The 22,323-nt window shown below is 43.1% G+C and overlaps 1 protein-coding gene across 1 annotated transcript in view; it reads left to right on the top strand.

Moving 5' to 3' along the window:
• LOC138663475 (gastrula zinc finger protein XlCGF57.1-like) overlaps positions 1-22,082 on the top strand; it is a 64,999-nt gene extending 42,917 nt beyond the window's left edge. The window contains exon 7 of the mRNA XM_069749702.1: positions 20,697-22,082. Coding sequence (XP_069605803.1) covers positions 20,697-21,970 — 1,274 coding nt within the window. The 3' untranslated portion in view covers positions 21,971-22,082. The remainder of the gene's footprint in view (positions 1-20,696) is intronic.
• The last annotated feature ends 241 nt before the right edge of the window (positions 22,083-22,323 follow it).

The following is a 22,323-nucleotide window of genomic DNA, read 5'->3' as shown; positions in this document are numbered from 1 at the left end:
GATGCTCTGTCTAGGAGTTTTGTGCCCGACTCTCCGGGTTTATCTGAGCCAGCGGGTATCCTCAAGGAAGGAGTCATTGTGTCTGCCATCTCCCCTGATTTGCGGCGGGTGCTGCAAAAATTTCAGGAGAATAAACCTGATCGTTGTCCAGCAGAGAAACTGTTCGTCCCTGATAGGTGGACTAATTATCTTATCTCTGAACTTCATTGTTCGGTGTTGGCTGGTCATCCTGGAATCTTTGGTACCAGAGAGTTAGTGGCTAGATCCTTCTGGTGGCCATCTCTGTCACGGGATGTACGTACTTTTGTGCAGTCCTGTGGGATTTGTGCTAGGGCTAAGCCCTGCTGTTCTCGTGCCAGTGGGTTGCTTTTGCCCTTGCCGGTCCCAAAGAGGCCTTGGACACATATTTCGATGGATTTCATTTCTGACCTTCCCGTTTCTCAAAAGATGTCAGTCATTTGGGTGGTCTGTGATCGCTTTTCTAAAATGGTCCATCTGGGGCGCATGCGCGGACCTTGGAGGCGACGGACATGTCGCGCTGAGCTCCGCTCCTAGTCTGATCCCACACAGCCCTACCTAGCCGTCAGAGCACAACTGACTCACCGGATCCGAGTTGCCTACACCTCCTGGAACGGCTCCGCCGGTAATGCCGAAGAAGGGGAACGCACCTCAGCCCGCAGGCCGCTCCATCACGGACCTTCTCCAGAGCGGTAACATCCCCAAAATGGCCGCCGCAGCAGCTCAGTCCCCAGCCACAGCGTCTCAGGCAGAGGGAGACACAGATCAAGGGGGATCTGCCACAAACATGGAGACTGTGATCTCCACAGCCGCACTCACAAAATCGCTGCAGGAGACCTTTAGAGCAGAGCTCTCTGCGGCCATGCAGGGCATTGCGTCCCAATTGCAAGACATCATGCAGCGTACAAACAACTTAGAAGAAAAAATGGAGATAATAACAGATGCCTTGGAGGAGGATCACGAGACAATCAAAAATCACATAGATCGCATTAATGAGCTGGAACTTCGCTGTGAGGACTACGAAAATAGGTCTCGCAGGAGCAATTTGAGAATAAGAGGCCTCCCGGAGCACATTGTGGCCCTTAAAGAAACAGCGACCGCACTTTTCACAGCTCTCCTACCTGATACAGATCCATCCCTCCTCCATATCACTAGGATCCACAGGGCCCTGGGTAAGCCTCGTTCTACTGACATGCCTAGAGACGTTATCCTGAAACTTCATTATGAAGAAACGAGAGATTTAATCCTAATAGCGGCCAGGGACAGCTCCTCCTTGCCTAACCTGCCAAATACCGTGCATATATATGCGGACATAGCCACGGCCACACTAGCCAGGAGGAGATCCCTCAAACCCATCACGACATCCCTACAGAAGGCCCAAGTTAAATACCGCTGGGGATTCCCTTTCGCCCTGAACTTCACAGCCAACTCCCAATCATTTACCTGCAGGTCTATGGAGGAGGGAAAACAAGCCTTGATTAAAGCAGGAATACCGATCAGCATGGACACCCCCTCGCTCCCCCAGCGAAAACCCAGACCAGCAAAGGATTGGAAAGACTCTCCCAGAACAAGGAGTCAAAATTCACGGATCACCTGATGTGGTTTAACTGTTAAGTGTAAGAAAGTGAGCCAAACCTTCTAAGACCATCTATACCGAAAATGGAAATCTCCATCTTAGTTGAACTTCTTCCCATGTGAAAAATTCTCTGAACTCGGATGAGTAACTAGCCATGTTGTGCCTGACCTATCTTCGTTTAGGTTTACTAAACCGATTTGACCCCCGCCTACCCCTTCCTACCCTTCCCCACCCCAACCACTCCCTCACCTCTTATCCCCTTCTCCCTATACCCTACCCAACCACTCCTCCCCCCCCTTTTTTTTTTTTTTTTTTTTGTTTTTATTATTATTGTTAGAACTTTTCTTAATATAGCAAGGGTTGGAGCTTCTGGGATTTTGGCATGCTGCCCAAAACTGGCGACCCCTGGTTTACTGCCTAATATGGGAACCCAGACCGCCATACTTGTTGGACTTATAGTCCTTTTCAGATTGTTAATGGATTTGTTTGTCGCTGTCTTCCTCTCGTTTGTCTCTTACCTACTGTCTCCATACAACAATGGATATTTTATCCTCAAATTAACCAAATGCAGTAAAAGGGTGAACCTAGCTTTGATCACAACACTTAGCCTCACAAATACTAGCTACAGTATCATACTTAATGATGTGTAGAGTTCTCTCCCATAATGTCCGGGGATTCAATTCACCATCAAAGCGCAGAAAGGCCTTCCTTGACTACCAGAAACATAAGCCTGACATAATCTGTCTACAAGAGACCCACTTCACCACTTCTTCATACCCTAAATATTTTAACTCTCACTATTCACAACACTACCTGTCATCTTGGGACCGTAAGAGAAGAGGTGTAGCCATCCTTATTAAAAATAATTTCCCGTTCCGCCACACCAGCACATATCTGGATCCCGAGGGTAGATTCATCATTCTACTTGGTACTTCACAGGGCCTTGACATCTGCATCGTTAATAGTTATTCCCCCGCAACTGCTCAGACTCACACCTTCCAACTAATCCTATCTAAGCTGATCTCACTTACATATCACCACCTTGTGTGGTGTGGAGACTTTAACCTCACTATGAACCCATTAATTGACAGCAGCTCTTTGAAAAGGACGGACATAACAAAAACCGACAGGAAGAAAATACTCCAGCTGATGAGGGAAAGACATATAGCGGACGTGTGGAGGGAGATGAATGGGTCCATTAGAGGGTACACATATTATTCCCCAGCACAAAAATCCTACTCAAGAATAGACCTCCATTTAACCTCCGCCTCAACAATCCCATCAGTCCTCTATTCCCGACACATCCCATCTGCATGGTCAGATCATGATGTAGTCTTATCAATGTTCAAATTTAATACCGTCTCCTCCAGATTATTCAAATGGAGACTAAACGAATCCTTACTTACAGACCCCTCCATCCTAATTGAAGTCAAAAAGGACCTAAACGTATACTTTGAAGCCAATTCTACAAGTGATGTTTCACCCGGTTCAGTGTGGATGGCACATAAAAAATTCATAACTGGAACACTGATTAAAATTGCCTCCAATAAAAAGAAACAAAGATCGGAACAACAGCTACAACTAGAAGATAAACTGGCCAGGTTAGAACAAGCAAATCAATCAGCTACGTCACTCTATCTAATCAAACAGATCCATGACACTAAATTAAAATTAGATACACTCCTCACAAACAAAACTGAAAAAGCACTGACATGGACCAAGTCATCTTTCTACAAGCACGCCAACAAACCTAGTTCTATGCTTGCTCGTAAACTTAGACATAAAGAGCTTTTAAACAGTATCCCCTCCATTAGAGGCCCAACAGGTCAGACTACAGCCAATCCAGAGGTTATCTACAGGACATTCCACAAATATTATCAAACTCTCTACACCACTCCCCAACCCCCCTCTCCGCAATGCCTTCAATCTTTCTTGCAAAGTTTGAATCTCCCTAAGATGTCTGCCTCCGCAGCTGATCACCTCCAAACGCCCATTACCACAGAGGAGATAACGTTAACAATCAAGAACCTCAAAAAAGGCAAAGCCCCTGGCCCTGATGGCCTCACGGCGCTTTACTATAAAAAATTTGGGGACATACTTACACCCCACATTCAACAGTTTTGCAATATCCTCCTTAACGGAAACCAAATGCCACCCGAATTTTATACTGCACACGTAACAATAATCCCTAAACCTAAAAAAGATCATCTCTACCCCAAAAACTATAGGCCCATTTCTTTATTGAATATAGACCTCAAAATATTCACATCTATTCTGACAACCAGACTCAACTCAGTCCTGCCCTCATTAGTCCATCGAGATCAGGTGGGGTTCATACCTAAGAGACAGGGTCCAGATAATATTAGAAAGAACCTAAACCTCATACACTCAGCAAATCACCTCAAACGACCTTTATTGATGTTGGCCCTTGATATAGAAAAAGCTTTCGATTCGGTCTCATGGACCTATCTATTTGAAGTCCTAACAAAATTTGGCATCCCGGCAAGATTTATAACAAGCCTTAAACTATTATATGATAACCCCACGGCCTATTTAAAACTTCCCTCTAATCAACCTACCCCCATCAAAATTCAACGGGGCACAAGACAAGGCTGCCCGTTGTCGCCAGCACTGTTTGCCCTGGCTATGGAGCCCCTAGCAGAGGCCATTCGAATCAACCCTAACATCCATGGACCCCGAGATCTGGGTGACCAATACAAGACTAGCCTCTTTGCAGATGATTTACTCCTGACCATTGTCAATCCAATTATCTCACTCCCAAATCTACTCACCGTCCTGTGTGAATTCGAACTCATATCAGGCCTTAAGATTAATGTTGATAAGTCCGAGGCCCTATTCATCAACACTCCAAAAGACGCCCAAACCAACATAGTCTCTCAATTCAAATTCACTAAAAAAGAACATTATCTGACTTATCTTGGAGTCAACCTGACCTCCCATAGGTCGACCTTATTTAAATGGAATTACCTACCACTACTAAAGAGCCTGCAATCGGATCTAGCCAGGTGGTCCTCAATGCAACTGTCCTGGCTCGGTAGATTGCACGCCATTAAGATGGTCACCTTACCAAAATTTCTCTACCTCTTCCGATCTCTGCCTATCCCACTACCACCCAGGACACTACGTGAAATCCATACCCTGATCTCGAGGTTCCTATGGCAAGGAAAGAGACCCCGGATACGACTCAAAACCCTATTCATACACAGAAGATTGGGAGGCTTGTCCTTTCCTAATTTTAATTTATACTATAAGTCGGCCCAACTAGCTCAACTAATTAGTGTTTGCGCTAACAGAGACAATCAGCCCAGATGGATTGGCCTGGAGTCATCATTCCTGTCCCCCTACTCTCTACCAGGCCTACTCTGGTCTATGCAAAAGCTCCCAAAGGGAATCCACATAATGGCCCCTTTCTCCTTTCACTCTCTGATCATGTGGCGGAAGGAGAGATTTAAGTATGATCTACAATCTAGATCCTCCCTATTGACCAACTTCTTTCACAACCCTGATTTTATTCCAGGATTGGACCCCCGTCCCTTCTCCTGGTGGATCCTTAATGGCATAACTAACCTGAGACACCTTTGCACACCCTTCTATACTCTTCTCCCCCAACAGGATTTCATTCAAAAACTTAAACCTCCGGTAGAGGAAACATTACGCATATGCCAAATCTTCCACTTTGCCAAACAGATTCTACAATACAAAACCCCTCCACGCCCTACAAATTACGAACAGAAAAGTCTAAATGACCCCCTGGGAGGGGGAGCTATCTCCCTTATCTACACATCCCTAAATAACACCCAGGGGGACAAAAAACTTAAATTTATGGAACAGTGGGAGGCGGATCTAAATATATCAATATCCCTGGAGGACTGGAGGAAAAACTGTACTACACTTTCTAAGGGTAGCTACCAGTCCTCGATGGTTGAGACGTCCATTAAACTTTTACACAGGACATACCAGGTCCCGAGTAAATTACACACCATCTACCCAAATGTTTCAGACCGATGCTTCAGAGGATGCGGGGCTCAGGGTGACCTAAAACATATCTGGTGGGAATGCCCGATAGTATCTGCCCTTTGGCGGAAAGTACAATCCACAGTGGTAAAAATGTATGGTAAAGCGGTCCCTCTTGATCCGGCTGTGTTTCTCTTGGGTGCTAAGTTACCTGGCTTGTCTAAAAAACTCCACAACCTAGTCAGCCAACTTTTTATGGCCACAAAGTTACATATTGCATCAAGGTGGAAAACTACTTCTTTATCAATGCCGCTTGTGATGGACAAGATGAATACTATTTTGCTCTACGAAAGAATCCAAGCTACAAGGAATGACACATGGGACATTTTCTATCAGACTTGGCAACCCTGGATGGAACTGGACGCTAATGTAAATCTGGGACAGACCCTAATATTGTCCTTGTGATGGCTATATAAACTGTCTGCGATCACTCTTGTATCTAGTATGAGATATTCTATTGCCCCCCCCTCCCCCCCCTATGTACTCTCCCTCTCTGTCTATGTCTGGTTGCTTATGAAAGTTATCTCGCGTAATCTAGTCGTTGATCGGCTTTTGTTTATTTCCCATGACTTAAAGTGTATATTACCCTCCTGTACGGGAAATTTGTGTTTTTTAATGTGTTTACTCCTTGTCCGGAAAATAAAACTTATTGAAACTAAAATGGTCCATCTGGTGCCCTTGGCTAAATTGCCTTCCTCCTCTGATTTGGTACCTTTGTTCTTTCAGCATGTGGTTCGGTTGCATGGCATTCCTGAGAATATTGTTTCTGACAGAGGTTCCCAGTTTGTTTCAAGGTTTTGGCGAGCCTTTTGTGGTAGGATGGGCATTGACCTATCCTTTTCCTCGGCTTTCCATCCTCAGACTAATGGCCAGACCGAACGAACCAATCAGACCTTGGAAACATATCTGAGATGTTTTGTTTCTGCAGACCAGGATGATTGGGTGTCCTTTTTGCCGTTGGCTGAGGTCGCCCTTAATAATCGGGCCAGCTCGGCTACCTTGGTTTCTCCATTTTTTTGCAATTCTGGGTTCCATCCTCGTTTCTCTTCAGGACAGGTTGAGTCTTCGGACTGTCCTGGTGTGGATTCTGTGGTGGATAGGTTGCAGCAGATCTGGACTCAGGTAGTGGACAATTTGATCTTGTCCCAGGAGAAAGCTCAACTTTTCGCTAATCGCAGACGCCGTGTGGGTCCCCGACTTCGTGTTGGGGATCTGGTTTGGTTATCTTCTCGTCATATTCCTATGAAGGTTTCCTCTCCTAAATTTAAACCTCGTTTTATTGGTCCGTATAGGATTTCTGAGGTTCTCAATCCTGTGTCTTTTCGTTTGACCCTCCCAGACTCCTTTTCCATACATAATGTATTCCATAGGTCGTTGTTGCGGAGATACGTGGCACCTATGGTTCCATCTGTTGAGCCTCCTGCCCCGGTTTTGGTGGAGGGGGAATTGGAGTATATTGTGGAGAAGATTTTGGATTCTCGTGTTTCTAGACGGAAACTCTAGTATCTGGTTAAATGGAAGGGTTATGCTCAGGAAGATAATTCCTGGGTTTTTGCCTCTGATGTTCATGCTTCCGATCTTGTTCGTGCCTTTCATGCGGCTCATCCTGGTCGGCCTGGGGGCTCTGGTGAGGGTTCGGTGACCCCTCCTCAAGGGGGGGGTACTGTTGTGAATTCTGTGGCTGAATTCACTCCTGTGGTCACAAGTGGTACTGCAGCCTCTGAGCTTCCTCCCTCAGGTGTTCTGGTGAGCTCGTTAACTGCTTCATTACTTAACTCCGCCTGATGCTGCTATCCTTGCTCCTTGTCAATGTTTCAGTGTTGGATCTGAGCTTCTCCTGATTGTTCCTGTGACCTGCTGCTCTGTATAGCTAAGTGCTTTTTGCTTTTTTGTTGCTTTTTTTCTGTCCAGCTTGTCTTTTGTTTTGCTGGAAGCTCTGAGACGCAAAGGGTGTACCGCCGTGCCGTTAGTTCGGCACGGTGGGTTTTTTTTGCCCCCTTTGCGTGGTTTTGCTTTAGGGTTTTTTGTAGACTGCAAAGTTCGCTTTACTGTCCTCACTCTGTCCTAGAATATCGGGCCCCACTTTGCTGAATCTATTTCATCCCTACGTTTTGTCTTTTCATCTTACTCACAGTCATTATATGTGGGGGGCTGCCTTTTCCTTTGGGGAATTTCTCTGGGGCAAGTCAGGCCTATTTTTCTATCTTCAGGCTAGCTAGTTTCTTAGGCTGTGCCGAGTTGCCTAGGTAGTTGTTAGGCGCAATCCACAGCCGCTTTTAGTTGTGTTTAGGATAGGATCAGGTGTGCAGTCTACAGAGTTTCCACGTCTCAGAGCTCGTTCTTGTATTTTTGGGTATTTGTCAGATCACTGTGTGCGCTCTGATCGCTAAGCACACTGTGTTTCTGGATTGCCTTCATAACACCTGTCATTAGCAAACATAACAATTATGTAAAAATGGGGGCAGGTGTTGTGAATTCTGCTCTTGGGCTCCCTCCGGTGGTGGTTGATGGTAATGCAGTTATTCCTGAGCAGCAGTCTTGGACAGGTGTTTCTGCTAATTGCAATTCTGACTGGGGTATTTAGCTGTGCAGGACTCATTAGTCCTTGCCAGTAGTCAATGTTCCTTTGGAAGTGTTGGTCCTCTGCCTGGCCTCTCCTGCTTGCTGCCAATTCAGCTAAGATAAGTGTTTGCTTCATTTTTTTAGACACACTTCTGTGTGTTTATTTTCTGTGCTTATCTTGTTTCTATTTTGTTCCTGCTAGACTGTGCCTGATGGTTTTTCTCAGTCTAGTTGGACTCGCTGGAGTCGCAGATATACTCTCCACATCTTTAGTTAGGTGGTGGAGTTCTTGTATTTTTCTGCTGTGGATATTTTGTAGTGTTTTATGCTGACCGCATAGTATCCTGTACTATCCTTTCCTATCTAGGTAGAAGTGGCCTCCTTTGCTTATCCCTGTTTTCTGTCTGCGTGTGTCTTTCCTCTCCTACTCAGTCATTATTTGTAGGGGGCTAACTATCCTTTGGGGTTCTACTCTGAGGCAAGAGAGTTTTCTTATTTCCATCTTTAGGGATATTTAGTCCTTAGGCTGTGTCGAGGTGTCTAGGTCTTGTTAGGCACACCCCACGGCTACTTCTAGTTGCGGTGATAGGATCAGGGTTTGCGGTCAGTATAGTTACCACTGCTCCAGCGAAGGTCATTTCATGCTGCTCCAAGGCCACCTGATCATAACAGGCAGGTCAGTGAGCGATCAGCTACCTGTCATAAGCCACTACAGATGCATATGTAATCAGAGCACCACATAAAGCCCTGCCCACTGGCCACCCAAAGCCCCACCCACAGCCCCTCCCCAGAGCACGAGAATCTCATTAACTGAAAACTATAAATACAGATTAAACAACAACCACAAGACGGATTTCATCACCAGGTATCAGTGTCATCAGTATAACGGTACCGACCTGACAGTGTCTGGAGGTTAGGCCTCTTTCAGTCTTCCGTTTTTTACAATCAGTCACAATCCATCAAAATTTTGAAAAGATGGATCATGTGCTGATTGTAAAAAACTGATGCACTGGAGCCGTTTTTTGACAGTTCCAGTGAATCCTCGAAGGTTATGTGCACGTTGTGTATGCATCTTTGCCACGGTTTTTCGCTGCGAATACGCATACACAACTCAACCCATGATAAAAATAATTAAAAAAATTAAAAATCGTGATATTCTTACTTTCCCACGCCCCCCCCAATGCTCGCAATGCTCCGTTCCCAGTGATGCATTGCGAGACAATGACCTATGATGACGTAGCGTCTCACGAGACCGCTACGTCATCAGGTCATTTCGCAATACATTACTGGGAAAGCGAGCATCGGGAATCCTGCAGGGGCTACGCGGGATGCCAGCAGCATCGCGATCATCGGAGGGGCCACGGGAAGGCTGCGGGGGCCACCAGAAGGTAAGAATATCAAGATTTTTTTTTTTTTTAACATGATATCTTTTTACTATTGATGCTGCATAGGCAGCATCAATAGTAAAAAGAGAGAGAGCGAGAATTTCCCTGATGGGAAATTCTTCCGCGCATGCTCAGTTTCAAAAGACGGCATCCGCCGCTGGATTCCTGCTTTTCACAGTCAGCGGGAAAAAAAAACACAAAAATTGAGCTTAACTTGAGTTGGTACACATGCAGAGGTTAAACGCATGTTCACATTGGCCACAAAACATTAAAACCTACAAGAGAAAAAAGTAAGCGAAAACCCTGATGTAACTAAGTAAAAAAGCAAAAGTGCATTTAAATAACACAGTTTTTAGTAATACTGTTTTTTGATAAAAAAAATAGCGCAAAAGCCATCCCACCTCGTCACGTTAACTCTGATCGGGACAGTCCTACACTGTCTAATATTAAAACCTTACCATGTGTCAATGTTGACCTCAGTGTGAATAAGGGCAGACAAAAGGACTGGGCCCAACCAGTGAAACACTAGACTGGGGAAGTCTTATATAGTCTCTAGCTTAGAAACAGGGAGGCCACACCCCGGCTTGCACAGAATGCAACAATACAGAGTAAAAAAACACAAAAATTGAGCTTAGCTTGAGTTGGTACACATGCAGAGGAAAAAGATGTTCACATTCGCCACAAAACATTAAAACCTACAAGAGAAAAAAGCAAACGAAAACCCTGATGTAGCTAAGTAAAAAAGCAAAAGTGTATTTAAATAAGAGTTTTTAGTAATACTGTTTTTTGATAAAAAAAAAAAATAGCACAAAAGCCATCCCACCTCGTCATGGTAACTCTGATCGGGAGCATCGGAGGGGCCGCGGGAAGGCTGCGGGGGCCACCAGAAGGTAAGAATATCAAGATTTTTTTTTTTTTATTATTTTTATCATGATATCTTTTTACTATTGATGCTGCATAGGCAGCATCAATAGTAAAAAGAGAGAGAGCGAGAATTTCCCTGATGGGAAATTCTTCCGCGCATGCTCAGTTTCAAAAGACTGCATCCATCGCTGGATTCCTGCTTTTCACAGTCAGCGATTGATCCTGAGTCCATAGTGTCATGCAGCTGCAGTGCAGTACAGCGCAACCTCCACCAGGGGGAGCCTGGTAGGGAAGCCAGACTGCACACACAGAGCAACTGAACAGACGCCACCTAGTGGCGAGAGCGAGGTCAGGAAAACCAAGTCAGAGCACAACAGTACAAAAGGACTTAGACAGAATGGATAGTCAGGACATAGCAAGGGATCAGTAAACCAGGACGGGCAAAATACGGTACAATAGGGACAAACTGAAACGGAGTCAAAAAGCCAAGCCAAGAGATCAGAACCAGGGAGTCAAGCAGATATACAAAGAGACACTGGGAAAGGGGAGGCAGGGGGAGATAACAGACACAGTACAAGTCAGGGTTCACAGTAGGACAAATCAAGGGCTTCCAGAGTCAGGTTCACATGCCAAAGACAGAGCTATAGCTGACACCACCCTCTGGATACCTGGAAGCTAAATAGCAAACCCGAGCCCAGAATGAGGCAGAGCAAAGTTAACCCTTGACATGATCCACCCAGAGAAAGAGCAGACAAGTCTAAACGGATCATGACACATAGGCTTCCATTATAGCAAACGATGGACAAAGCAGGATCCGTTGCTGAGTGATTTTTTTCCTACGTACAGAAAAAATGTTCCTCTGTGCGTTGTCTCTGCCCGACGGACAGAAACTTTACGACGGATCCAGTGCACGATGGATGAAACGTGTAGCCATCTGTCACAGTCCGTTGCTAATACAAGTCTATGCGAAAAAAACAGATCCAGCTGCACCATTTGCTGGATCCTTTTTTTCTCACAAAACGACGGATTGTGACGGAAAAAGAAAGACGGAAGTGTGAAAGAGGCATTACTGTGCACAATCCTGCTGACAGGTTCCCTTTAAGACGTTTCAGCTCTGCACTATTATACAGTTCTCTTTAAATGTGTAATATTTCTTCTTGAAACTCATCTGACAGAAAATATTGGAGCCTACGATAGTTTAGATTGTGAAGTCACCGAGCCCCATACTCTAATTACACCAGAGAGGTTTCACCACTAGCTACTCATTTATTACTGATGGAGACTGTTCAGTTTGATCATTTCAGTAGATGTTATTGTCTATAGTCTCAGTTTTTTTATTACAGTAGTGTCCAAAATGCTCTGATTTTAACCTCTTCCTGCAGCCAGTTTTGTGTTCTTAATCAGGCCCCATTTTTACAATCTGACGTGTCACTTTATGTGGCAATAACTTTGGAATTATTCACAAAGGATAATAGAAAACAAATGGATCTTACAAATTATTTTCCAACTTCTCACAATGCCCTATATACGATTGTACACTACTCTCTGGGCACATGGCAGTGTTCAGAAGGGAAGGAGCGCCATTTAGCTGTTTGAATGCAGATACTGCTGGAATAGTTTGCAGACACAATGTATTGAGAGCACTGTTTCTGTTCAACTGGCAGCTCAAAAGATCTCCACCATGAACATGCTTGGCACTACCTTCTCTGCTTTCCATATCCCAAGGATTGCCTTGCTTATCTCCCTTTAACACCATCACATGGATCTGGACTTACACTGGGACCCCTAGGCTTGGACCATGGTGTTACCTGCTATTGTGTGTTATTGGATGGCAAGAAGAGGATAGGTAGCTGGGTGAGAAACAGAAGGACAGAATACAAAGACAAGAGTACACTGTGTGCAGAATTATTAGGCAAGTTGTATTTTAGAGGATTATTTTTATTATTGTCTTTTGTCTTTTTTCGGCCTTACTAACTATGTTACTATTTATTAGGTTCTGTAGAAGGACGTAGATCTGGGGATTTATTATGATGGAATATAGGCTGAACTGGATGGACAAATGTCTTTTTTCGGCCTTACTAACTATGTTACTATGTTACTATGTTACTATTGATAAGCAACTATGTTCTCAATCAACCAAAAAGACTCATAAATAGCAAAGCTTAATATTTTTGGAAGTTGGAGAGGTTTTTTTTTTTAGATTTGGCTATCTTAGGAGGACATCTGTTTGTGCAGGTAACTATTATTGTGCAGACTTATTAGGCAACTTAATAAAAACCAAATATATTCCCATCTCACTTGTTTATTTTCACCAGGGAAACCAATATAACTGCACAAAATTTAGAAATAAACATTTCTGACATGCAAAAACAAAAACCCCCAAAGTTAGTAACCAATATAGCCACCTCTTTATGATGACACTTAACAGCCTTCCATCCATAGATTCTGTCAGTTGCTTGATCTGTTTACGATGAACATTGCGTGCAGCAGCCACCACAGCCTCCCAGACACTGTTCCGAGAGGTGTACTTTTTCCCTCCCTGTAGATCTCACATTTTATGAGGGACCACATGTTCTCTATGGGGTTCAGATCGGGTGAACAAGGGGGCCATGTCATTATTTTTTCTTCTTTGAGACCTTTACTGGCCAGCCACGCTGTGGAGTAGCTGGAGGCATCTGATGGAGCATTGTCCTGCATGAAAATCATGTTTTTCTTGAGCGATACCAACTTCTTCCTGTACCACTGCTTGAAGAAGTTGTCTTCCAGAAACTGGCAGTAGGTCTGGGAGTTGAGCTTCACTCCATCCTCAACCCGAAAAGGTCCCACAAGTTCATCTTTGATGATACAGGCCCATACCAGTCCCCCACCTCCACCTTGCTGGCGTCTGAGTCGGAGTGTTCTCTGCCCTTTACTGATCCAGCCTCTGGCCCATCAAGAGTCACTCTCATTTAATCAGTCCATAAAACCTTTGAAAAGTCAGTCTTAAGATATTTCTTGGCCCAGTCTTGACGTTTTAGATTATGTTTCTTGTTCAGAGGTGGTCGTTTTTCAGCCTTCCTTATTTTGGCCACATCCCTGAGTATCGCACACCTTGTGCCTTTTGTTACTCCAGTAATGTTGCAGCTCTGAAATATGGTAAAACTGGTGGCAAATGGCATCTTCGCAGCTTCACGCTTGAATTTCCTCAATTCATGGGCAGTTATTTTGCACCTTTTTGGCCAACGCGCTTCTTGCGACCCTGTTGGCTATTTGCCATGAAACGCTTGATTCTTTGGTGATCACGCTTCAAAGTTTGGCAAATTCAAGACTGCTGCATCCCTCTGCAAGACATCTCCCAATTTTGGACTTTTCAGAGCCCGTCAAATCTCTCTTCTGACCCATTTTGCCAAAGGAAATAAAGTTGCCTAATAATTAAGAACACCTTATATAGGGTTTTGATGTCATTACACAACACTCCTACTCATTACAGAGATGCACATCACCTGATTTACTTAATTGGTAGTTGGCTCTCAAGCCTGAACAGCTTGGAGTAGGACATGTAGAAAAAGTATCATGTAATCAAAATACAACTTGCCTAATAATTTTGCACACAGTGAGGTCAGTAAACAGGCCATGGTCACAACAGGAAACAAATACACAAGCCACAAGCTGAGCACAGAGGACTGAACCAGAGGAGAAGAACGCTGTTTCTGGAAGATTCCTTCCATGTGCTTTGAGCTTTAGTAGGGTGTGGTACTTTCCAATTGGCTGAAGTAGTGAGCAGATTACTCCAGCTGGACAGCAGGAACAGATCCCAGATGAGATTGGACACACCATATGTAGAAGCCCTAATATGACTAAATGCAGAAAACAAGAAGAGTCGAAATCCCCATAAATTGATTCCATTTTATAAATTAATTCATAGAGGGTTATAATCTATACATGCTTCCACAGGATTTTTCAAAAAATAACTCATGAAATAGGCCTGGACAGAAATGATGGTATCCCTTAAAATAATGTGACAAAAGGCACATCTTAAATCGCAGTGTGTTCAGTAACAGTGTGTTCATAACAGGTGTCTACAATCTTGGAATCAGTGAGTGGGCCTGTATATAGGGCTACAGGTACTCACTGTGCCGTTTGGTGACATGTTGTGTATCACACTCAACATGGACCAGAGGAAGCGAAGGAAAGAGTTGTCTCAGGAGATTAGAAAGAAAATTATAGACAAACAAGTTAAAGGTAAAAGTTATAAGACCATCTCCAAGCAACTTGTTGTTCCTGTGACTACAGTTGCACATATTATTCAGATATGTAAGATCCATGGGACTGTAGCCAATCTCCCTGGACTTGGCCACAGGAGTAAATTGGTGACAAATCAAAGAGAGAGAAAAATCAAAGAGACAGATAACAAATGATAACAAAAGAGCCCAGAAAAACTTCTAAACAGATTAAAGGTGAACTTCAAGCTCAAGGAACATCATTGTCAGATCGCACCAAGCGTAATTGTATGAGCCAAAGTGGACTTCATTGGAGACATTGTTTAAAAAAATCATTAAAAAAGCCATACTGGAATTTGCCAAGCTACATGTTGACAAGCCACAAAGCTTCTGGGAGAATGTCCTATGGACAGATGAGGCCAAAATGGAACATTTTGGCAAGGCACATCAGCTCTATGTTCACAGAGGGAAAAACGAAGCATATCCAGAAAAGAACACTGTCCCTACTGTGAAACATGGAGGAGGCTCTGTTTTGTTCTGGGGCTGCCTTGCTGCATCTAATACAGGGTGTCTAGAATCTGTGCAGGGTACAATGAAATCTCATGACTATCAAGGGATTCTAGAGAGAAATGTGGTGCATAGTGTCAGAAAGCTTGGTCTCAGTCACAGGTCATGGGTCTTGCAACAGGATAATGACCCAAAGCACACAGCTAAAATCACCGAAGAATGGCTAAGAGGAAAACATTGGACTATTCTGAAGTGGCCTTCTATGAGCCCTGACCTAAATCCTAGTGAGCATCTTTGGAAAGAGCTGAAACATGCCGTCTGGAAAAGGCAACCTCCAAACACGAGACAACTGGAGTAGTTTGCTCTTGAGGAGTGGGCAAAATACCTGTCGAGAGGTGCAGAAGTCTCATTGACAGTTACAGGAATCGTTTGATTGCCTCAAAAGGTTGTGCAGCAAAATATTAACCCTTTCACTCCAGAGCCTGTTTTTGCCTTAATGACCAGGACAAATTTTTCAATTCTGACCAGTGTCACTTTGAGGTCATAACTCTAAAACGCTTTAACAAATCCTGGTGATTCTGAGATTGTTTGTTTTCTTTAGACATATTTTTCTTTATGATGGTGGTAAAGTTTCTCTGATATAACTTGCCTTTATTTGTTAAAAAAATGCAAATTTGGCAAAAATTTTGAAAATTTCGCTATTTTCAAAAGTTTGATTTTTCTGTTCTAAAATCAGTCAAAATAGCTAATATATAACATTTCCCATATGTCTACTTTACATCAGCACAATTTTGGAAATAATTATTTTTTTTTTTGTTAGGATGTTGTAAGGGTTAAAAGTTGACCAGCGATTTCTTATTTTTACAACCAAATTTACAAAACCATTTTATTTAGGGACCACTTCACATTTGAAGTGAGTTTGGGGGAGTCAATATGATAGAAAAAACCCAAAAGTGACACCATTCTAAAAACTGCACCCCTCAAGGTGCTCAAAACCCCTTTCAAGAAGCTTATTAACCTAAAGGTGCTTCACAGGAATGAATTGAATGTGGAAGGAAAAAATAAACATTTACTTTTCTTTCACAAAAATTTTCATTTAGACCTAATTTTTTTTACTGTCACAAGGGTAACAGGAGAAAATGGACTATATATATTTTGTTTGGCAATTTCTCCTGAGCATGCCGATAACCCATATGTGGAAGAATACTACTGTTTGGGCACATGGCACAGCTCGGAAGGGAAGGAGCGCCATATTGGAGAGCAGATTTAGCTGGAATTGTTTGTGGGTGACATGTCACATTGTCAGAGCCCCTGAGGTGCCAGAACAGCATAAGCCCCCAAAAGTGACTGCATTTTACAAAATACTTTCCTGATTGAATTCTTCTAGTGGTGCAGTGACCATACTGACATCACAGCTGTTCCATAGAAAATTATACCATTGGGCAGTGAAGAAAAATTAATAACATTTTAACCACTAAAATGTTGGTTTAACCCAAGATTTTACATTGGAAGATGGGTAGATAGGTAAATGGTCACTACAACCATAGATGCATTCACAGAGGGGTGTCATTTCCAATTCCCGGAGGGGTGTTATTTCCAAAATGGGGTCACTTCAGGGGGGGTTCTGCTGTTATGGCAGTTTGGAGAGCCGCAAAGTGCCAGAACAACAGAATCCCCCCTGAAGTGACCCCATTTTGGAAATGACACCCCTCTGGGAATTCATCTATGGCTATAGTGACCATTTTCACAACATGGATGATTTCCTGAAACACGTAGTGGAAATTTTAGAGCAAAAATTGCAAAAATATCATTGTAGAACCCAATATATTGTGCCCAGCTTGTATCTCCGGAGACATCCCCCCACCTACCCCCGGAAATTGTTAAGTCAGCTCTACTCAAATGTGTCTGTCACTAAATAAACCAAATGCTTGAATGTCAAAACAATTTAAAAACGTGGTTCTGTGTTGAAGATTTTAAAGCGGTCATGGAGGCATATGGCTGGCAATGATGAGCATTGTGGGCAATAATAGCGGGTATCATGCCTCATTCCTCTCTTCGAACATACATCTTCTCTGGGGGTTCTTTGTTTCAGTTGCTGGAATGACTGCAATAAAATGTCCCTCAGTGAGTCTTCTGACATCTTCAGATTCTAAAGGATTGGTGGGGACATTTTCAAAAACAAGATTTTCAATCTCCTTATCCTGATAATCAAAGAAAGTATCTGAATTTCCGGCCTTTTTGTATAACACAAAAGAATTATATGTGGCCACCTGAAACAAATAAATGACTAACTTTTTATACCAGATATATGATTTTCATGATACCTGGTATGACTGTAGAACCTGGTCTGCAAGGTCCACACCCCCCATATATGGCTGTGTGCACATGTTGCGTTTTTTTTGCGTTTTTCCCGATAAAAACGCTATAAAACCGCAAAAAACCCGCATACAATAAGCATCCCATCATTTAGAATGAATTCCGCATGTTTTGTGCACATGATGCGTTTTTTTCCGCTAAAAAACGCATTGCGGTAAAAAACGCAGCATGTTCACTAATTTTGCGGTTTTTTTTGCGGATTTCCCACTACTAAATGCATTGGGAAGTGTCCGGAAAAAAACGCGGCAAAAACGCATGCGATTTTTTTTTGGCGGATTTCTTGCAGAAAATGTCCGGTTTTTCTCAGGAATTTTCTGCGAGAAATCCTGAACGTGTGCACACAGCCTATTTGTTGTAGTCAATGACAGACACAGGTTTTGGAGTAGTGGATCCCTGTTGGTCTGCAGTGGTCCTTGTGGCATCTGTGTGGATCGAGCTCAGGATAAAAATATCTTTGTTATGCTTATACTTAAGGGCAAGCATCTCTCCCTTGCGTAAAGCCTCTGACTGCCCCTTTCGGAATTTTTCGTTGACCAGTGATTGTGGAAACCCCTGACGGTTTTTGAGAATGGTACCACAAGCCTCCATGTTATGTTCAACCAGACGTTTAAATAGGGGTATGCTGGTGTAGTACTTGTCAACATACAGATTGTAGCCTTTTTATAAAAATGGAGTTATCCGCTCCCAAACGGTTTTTCTAGATGTCCCCAGATAAATAGGGTATCCTGGTGGGTTTAGTTGGCTATCTTTCCCTCATAAATGCGAAAAGCTGATGTGTATCCGGTTGAACTCTTGCATATTTTATAGAGCTTTATTCTGAACCTTAAATAAAGAAAAAAGCTGAACCGCACAGCCACGTCACTAAGAGCTACCACAGTCCATGAGTGGTGTGACCGGAGAGCCTGACATCCAGATGGAGGTGCTCGCATGGAAAACAACAGTGCAGCAGATGAGAAATAGAAAAAATGCGGCAGCACTCACCAGCTTCGGTGTGGTCTAAGTCCTTTATTAAGACATGTGAAACATCACCATTTTCTTCACGGCACGGGGGAGTGTGAAAAGGGAGGAGGTGAGCAGGGATCGACGACGGCCGTTTTGCGCCAACAACAACGCTTCCACGGGTCTAAGGTGCTGGGAGGAGGCGTCAGTACATATAGGTGAGTAGGAACAACCCCTTCCCATCCCACGCCCCCAAGCCCAACCACCTGCAAACAAGATACAACATGTGCATAACAAACAAAAATATTAAATATTAAAAACAATGCCGACAAAATCAACCAGAAAGAGTGCGACCATCCATATCTCTACTCCAGAAGTAAGGTGCTACAAAAAATCGACCGAGTAGCTGCAACAGTGTGGAGAATATTACCCAAACCGATCAGCAGCAAGCCGGGCGCTCCTTCATGCTCTGACCATACTGCACGCAGGATTCCTCTGGAGAGAGCAGCAGGGGAAGTGGCAAAGGGAGTAACGCCACATCAGGGAGTCACAGAAATACGGACATATCAACCCTATCATTCATACCGGCCAGGCCCATCGCACGCGTGCGCATAATCAACCTGGCCTTTTGCCTCAATAGCAGTTTATGTAGGTCACCCCCTGTATGGGTAACGTCACCCTCTCCACCCCTGCAAATGTAAGAACCTCCGGGTCCCCTCCATGCGTATCCCTAACATGATTAATGAGCCTAGGTACACCCTTGCCCGACCGGATGGACCTAAAATGCTCCCTGAAACGTGTATGTAACTGACGTATAAATAAACTGACGTATAAATAAAAAACTATATTGTAATAGCCAGTAAAGGCTATGCAGACAGCTGCGGGCTGATATTCATAGCAGGCTACAAATATTGGCCCCCGGCTTTCCCCCTCTGGTGCAAAAAATTGCGCGGGAGCTCACGACGTTTTTTTCCGTTTTTTTTTTTTATTAAACGCTCATTAAGGCCTCTTTCATTAGTATCGGTTATTTCCGAATATCGGAAGGTATCGCTCAACACTACTTGTAACACTGCTTCTCCTCTAATATCACACTGACAGGAGATCTGAGGAGAGTGTTTTTATGAGGCAGATCGCCCAGGAAAATTTGTTGCTATAACAAACTTTTCTAGTGATTTTTTTCTCATTGGCTGGTGTGATGCTGACATCATCAGGATCTGAACCAATCAGGTCTTGATGAGGTCGGGGGTCATAGGAAGCGTTGTGCGCTGGAATGCCCTCGTTATAAGATACATGGGGGTCACGATGGGCACAAAACCGCCGTCTGTAGACAAACTTAAGCGCTGCACAAAGCCCTGCTGGCGCCGACGTTTACCGTTGACGGTCACAAAGTGGTTAAGTTAAGGGTACCATCATTTCTGTCCAGGTCTATTTCATTAGTTTTATTTATTTATTTTTTTTATTCAGTGGAAGCATGGTTGAAAAGCAATGTCTGACTTTCATTTTCACACATTTTTGATTTATTACTTTTGTCAGATTCAAGTTATTTCTGTGACCAGTGTGGGTTTTTCTGTCATTAAATGAGGGGTACCAACAATTTTGACCACATGTGCAGGAGGAGTGAATATTTTGATTCCACAGCCACTTTCTGGAAATTATCATGAAGTGGATGTTGGAGAGTGAAAATTACACATTTGCCAAGTTATTACTGAGCACATAGTGCCCAGATTATGCTCCAGGAGAGACACATCGCAGATTAAGTGGATTCTTCTCACTATATAATATTGCTAAACACAGGGATCCGAAATGTTGTTTGAGCACACTGCAAGACTCAGAAGTGAGAGTGGATCTTACTGGATTGGTTTATAGAAATGCTGTTGATTTTCAACAGCCTTTAAGCCACAAGTAGTGTGGGAACCTCTGTTTTTCCATTGGCAGATGATGGACCTGACTGTTAACTTGTTTTTGTGAGATGAGAATTGGTATTATTTTTGCCTACATAACATTGATTAGTTTGTTTTTAGTTAGCAATTGGGAGGCAGAATGAAAAAACAGTTTAACACCACACACTACTGGTTCATCCAACAAGGTTTTCTTTTAGACTGTGAATTGTCATTGTCTTGGTAAATAATTAAAGTATTTTACATAGCTTGCCATTTTTATGGACAATTTAAGTAGAAATGTTCAAAAATATAAAACTCAAGGATATTTTATTAAAAACAAATGTTTTTATCTTAGATGACTGTACCAAGAGATCAGAGGGACAGCTGACATCTTCAATTTTTAAATCTGATGATCTTGAGATACCACAAGCTACAACTGAAGTGATTGCTGTTACTCCAGATATATCATCATCCATTCACAGCAAAGATCTGTCATCTGATCCTATAAAACAAGTCCCATCTTCTGATTCATTACTGACTACTAAGGAAAATCAAAGTCACAAAAGAGGCATTAAAAAACAAACTGCTCCTAATGCAAAGAACTCATTTTCATGTTCAGAATGTGGGAAATGTTTTAAAGGGAAAGTGCTTCTTGTTAACCACCAGAGAACTCACACAGGGGAGAAGCCTTTTTCCTGTTCAGAATGTGGGAAATATTTTAACCAGAAAGGGAATCTTGTTACACACCAAAGAACTCACACAGGAGAGAAGCCTTTTTTATGTTCAGAATGTGGGAAATGTTTTTACCAGAAAGGGAATCTTGTTGCACACCAAAGAACTCACACACTAGAGAAGCCTTTTTCATGTTCAGAATGTGGGAAATATTTTACTTACAAAGGGCATCTTGATGAACACCAAAGAACTCACACAGGGGAGAAGCCTTTTTCATGTTCAGAATGTGGGAAATGTTTTACCTTCAAAAGAAATCTTGTTTGTCATCAGAGAACTCACACAGGGGAGAAGCCTTTTTCATGTTCAGAATGTGGAAAATGTTTTAATTGGAAATCAGATTTGGTTCATCACTATAGAAATCACACAGGGGAGAAGCCTTTTACCTGTTCAGAATGTGGGAAATGTTTTAAAAGGAAAGGCCTTCTTGTTAATCACCAGATAACTCACACAGGGGAGAAGCCTTTTTCATGTTCAGAATGTGGGAAATGTTTTAAAAGGAAAGTCCTTCTTGTTAATCACCAAATAACTCACACAGGGGCAAAGCCTTTTTCATGTTCAGAATGTGGGAAATGTTTTACTTACAAAGGGAATCTTGTTAGTCACCAGATAACTCACACAGGGGAGAATCCTTTTTCATGTTCAGAATGTGGGAAATGTTTTACCTACAAAGGGAATCTTGTTAGTCACCAGAGAACTCACACAGGGGAGAATCCTTTTTCATGTTCAGAATGTGGGAAATGTTTTACCTACAAAGTGAATCTTGTTAGTCACCAGAGAACTCACACCGGGGAGAAGCCTTTTTCCTGTTCAGATTGTGGGAAATGTTTTAAATGGAAACCGCTTCTTGTTAGACATCAAAGCACTCACACAGAGGAGAAGCCTTTTTTATTTTGTTAATGTGGGAAATATTTTACTTGGAAATCATCTGAGACGTCACATAGGGGAAAAGCCTTTTTTATGTTCATAATGTTGGAATAGTTTTAACCAAAATTGAATCTTCTGAAATGGGTTGTCTCTTGTCATTCCTCATGTTTGCTGACAAAAGGATAAAACTAAACTATTAACCCTTTCACGACATGCGCCGTACATGTACTGCGCATGCTGTGAATCCCCCTTTGATGTGGGCTCCGGCGGTGAGCCTGCATCAGTCGCGACATGTCAGCTGTACATAACAGCTGACATGTGCGAGCAATAGCAGCGGGTGAAATCGCTATTCACCCGCCGCTATTAACCTGTTAAATGCCGCTGTC

The sequence above is a fragment of the Ranitomeya imitator genome, chromosome 2 (genome assembly GCF_032444005.1).
Source record: "Ranitomeya imitator isolate aRanImi1 chromosome 2, aRanImi1.pri, whole genome shotgun sequence".
In the NCBI taxonomy this organism is placed as follows: Eukaryota; Metazoa; Chordata; class Amphibia; order Anura; family Dendrobatidae; genus Ranitomeya; species Ranitomeya imitator.
This window is presented reverse-complemented; position numbering and strand designations above follow the sequence as displayed.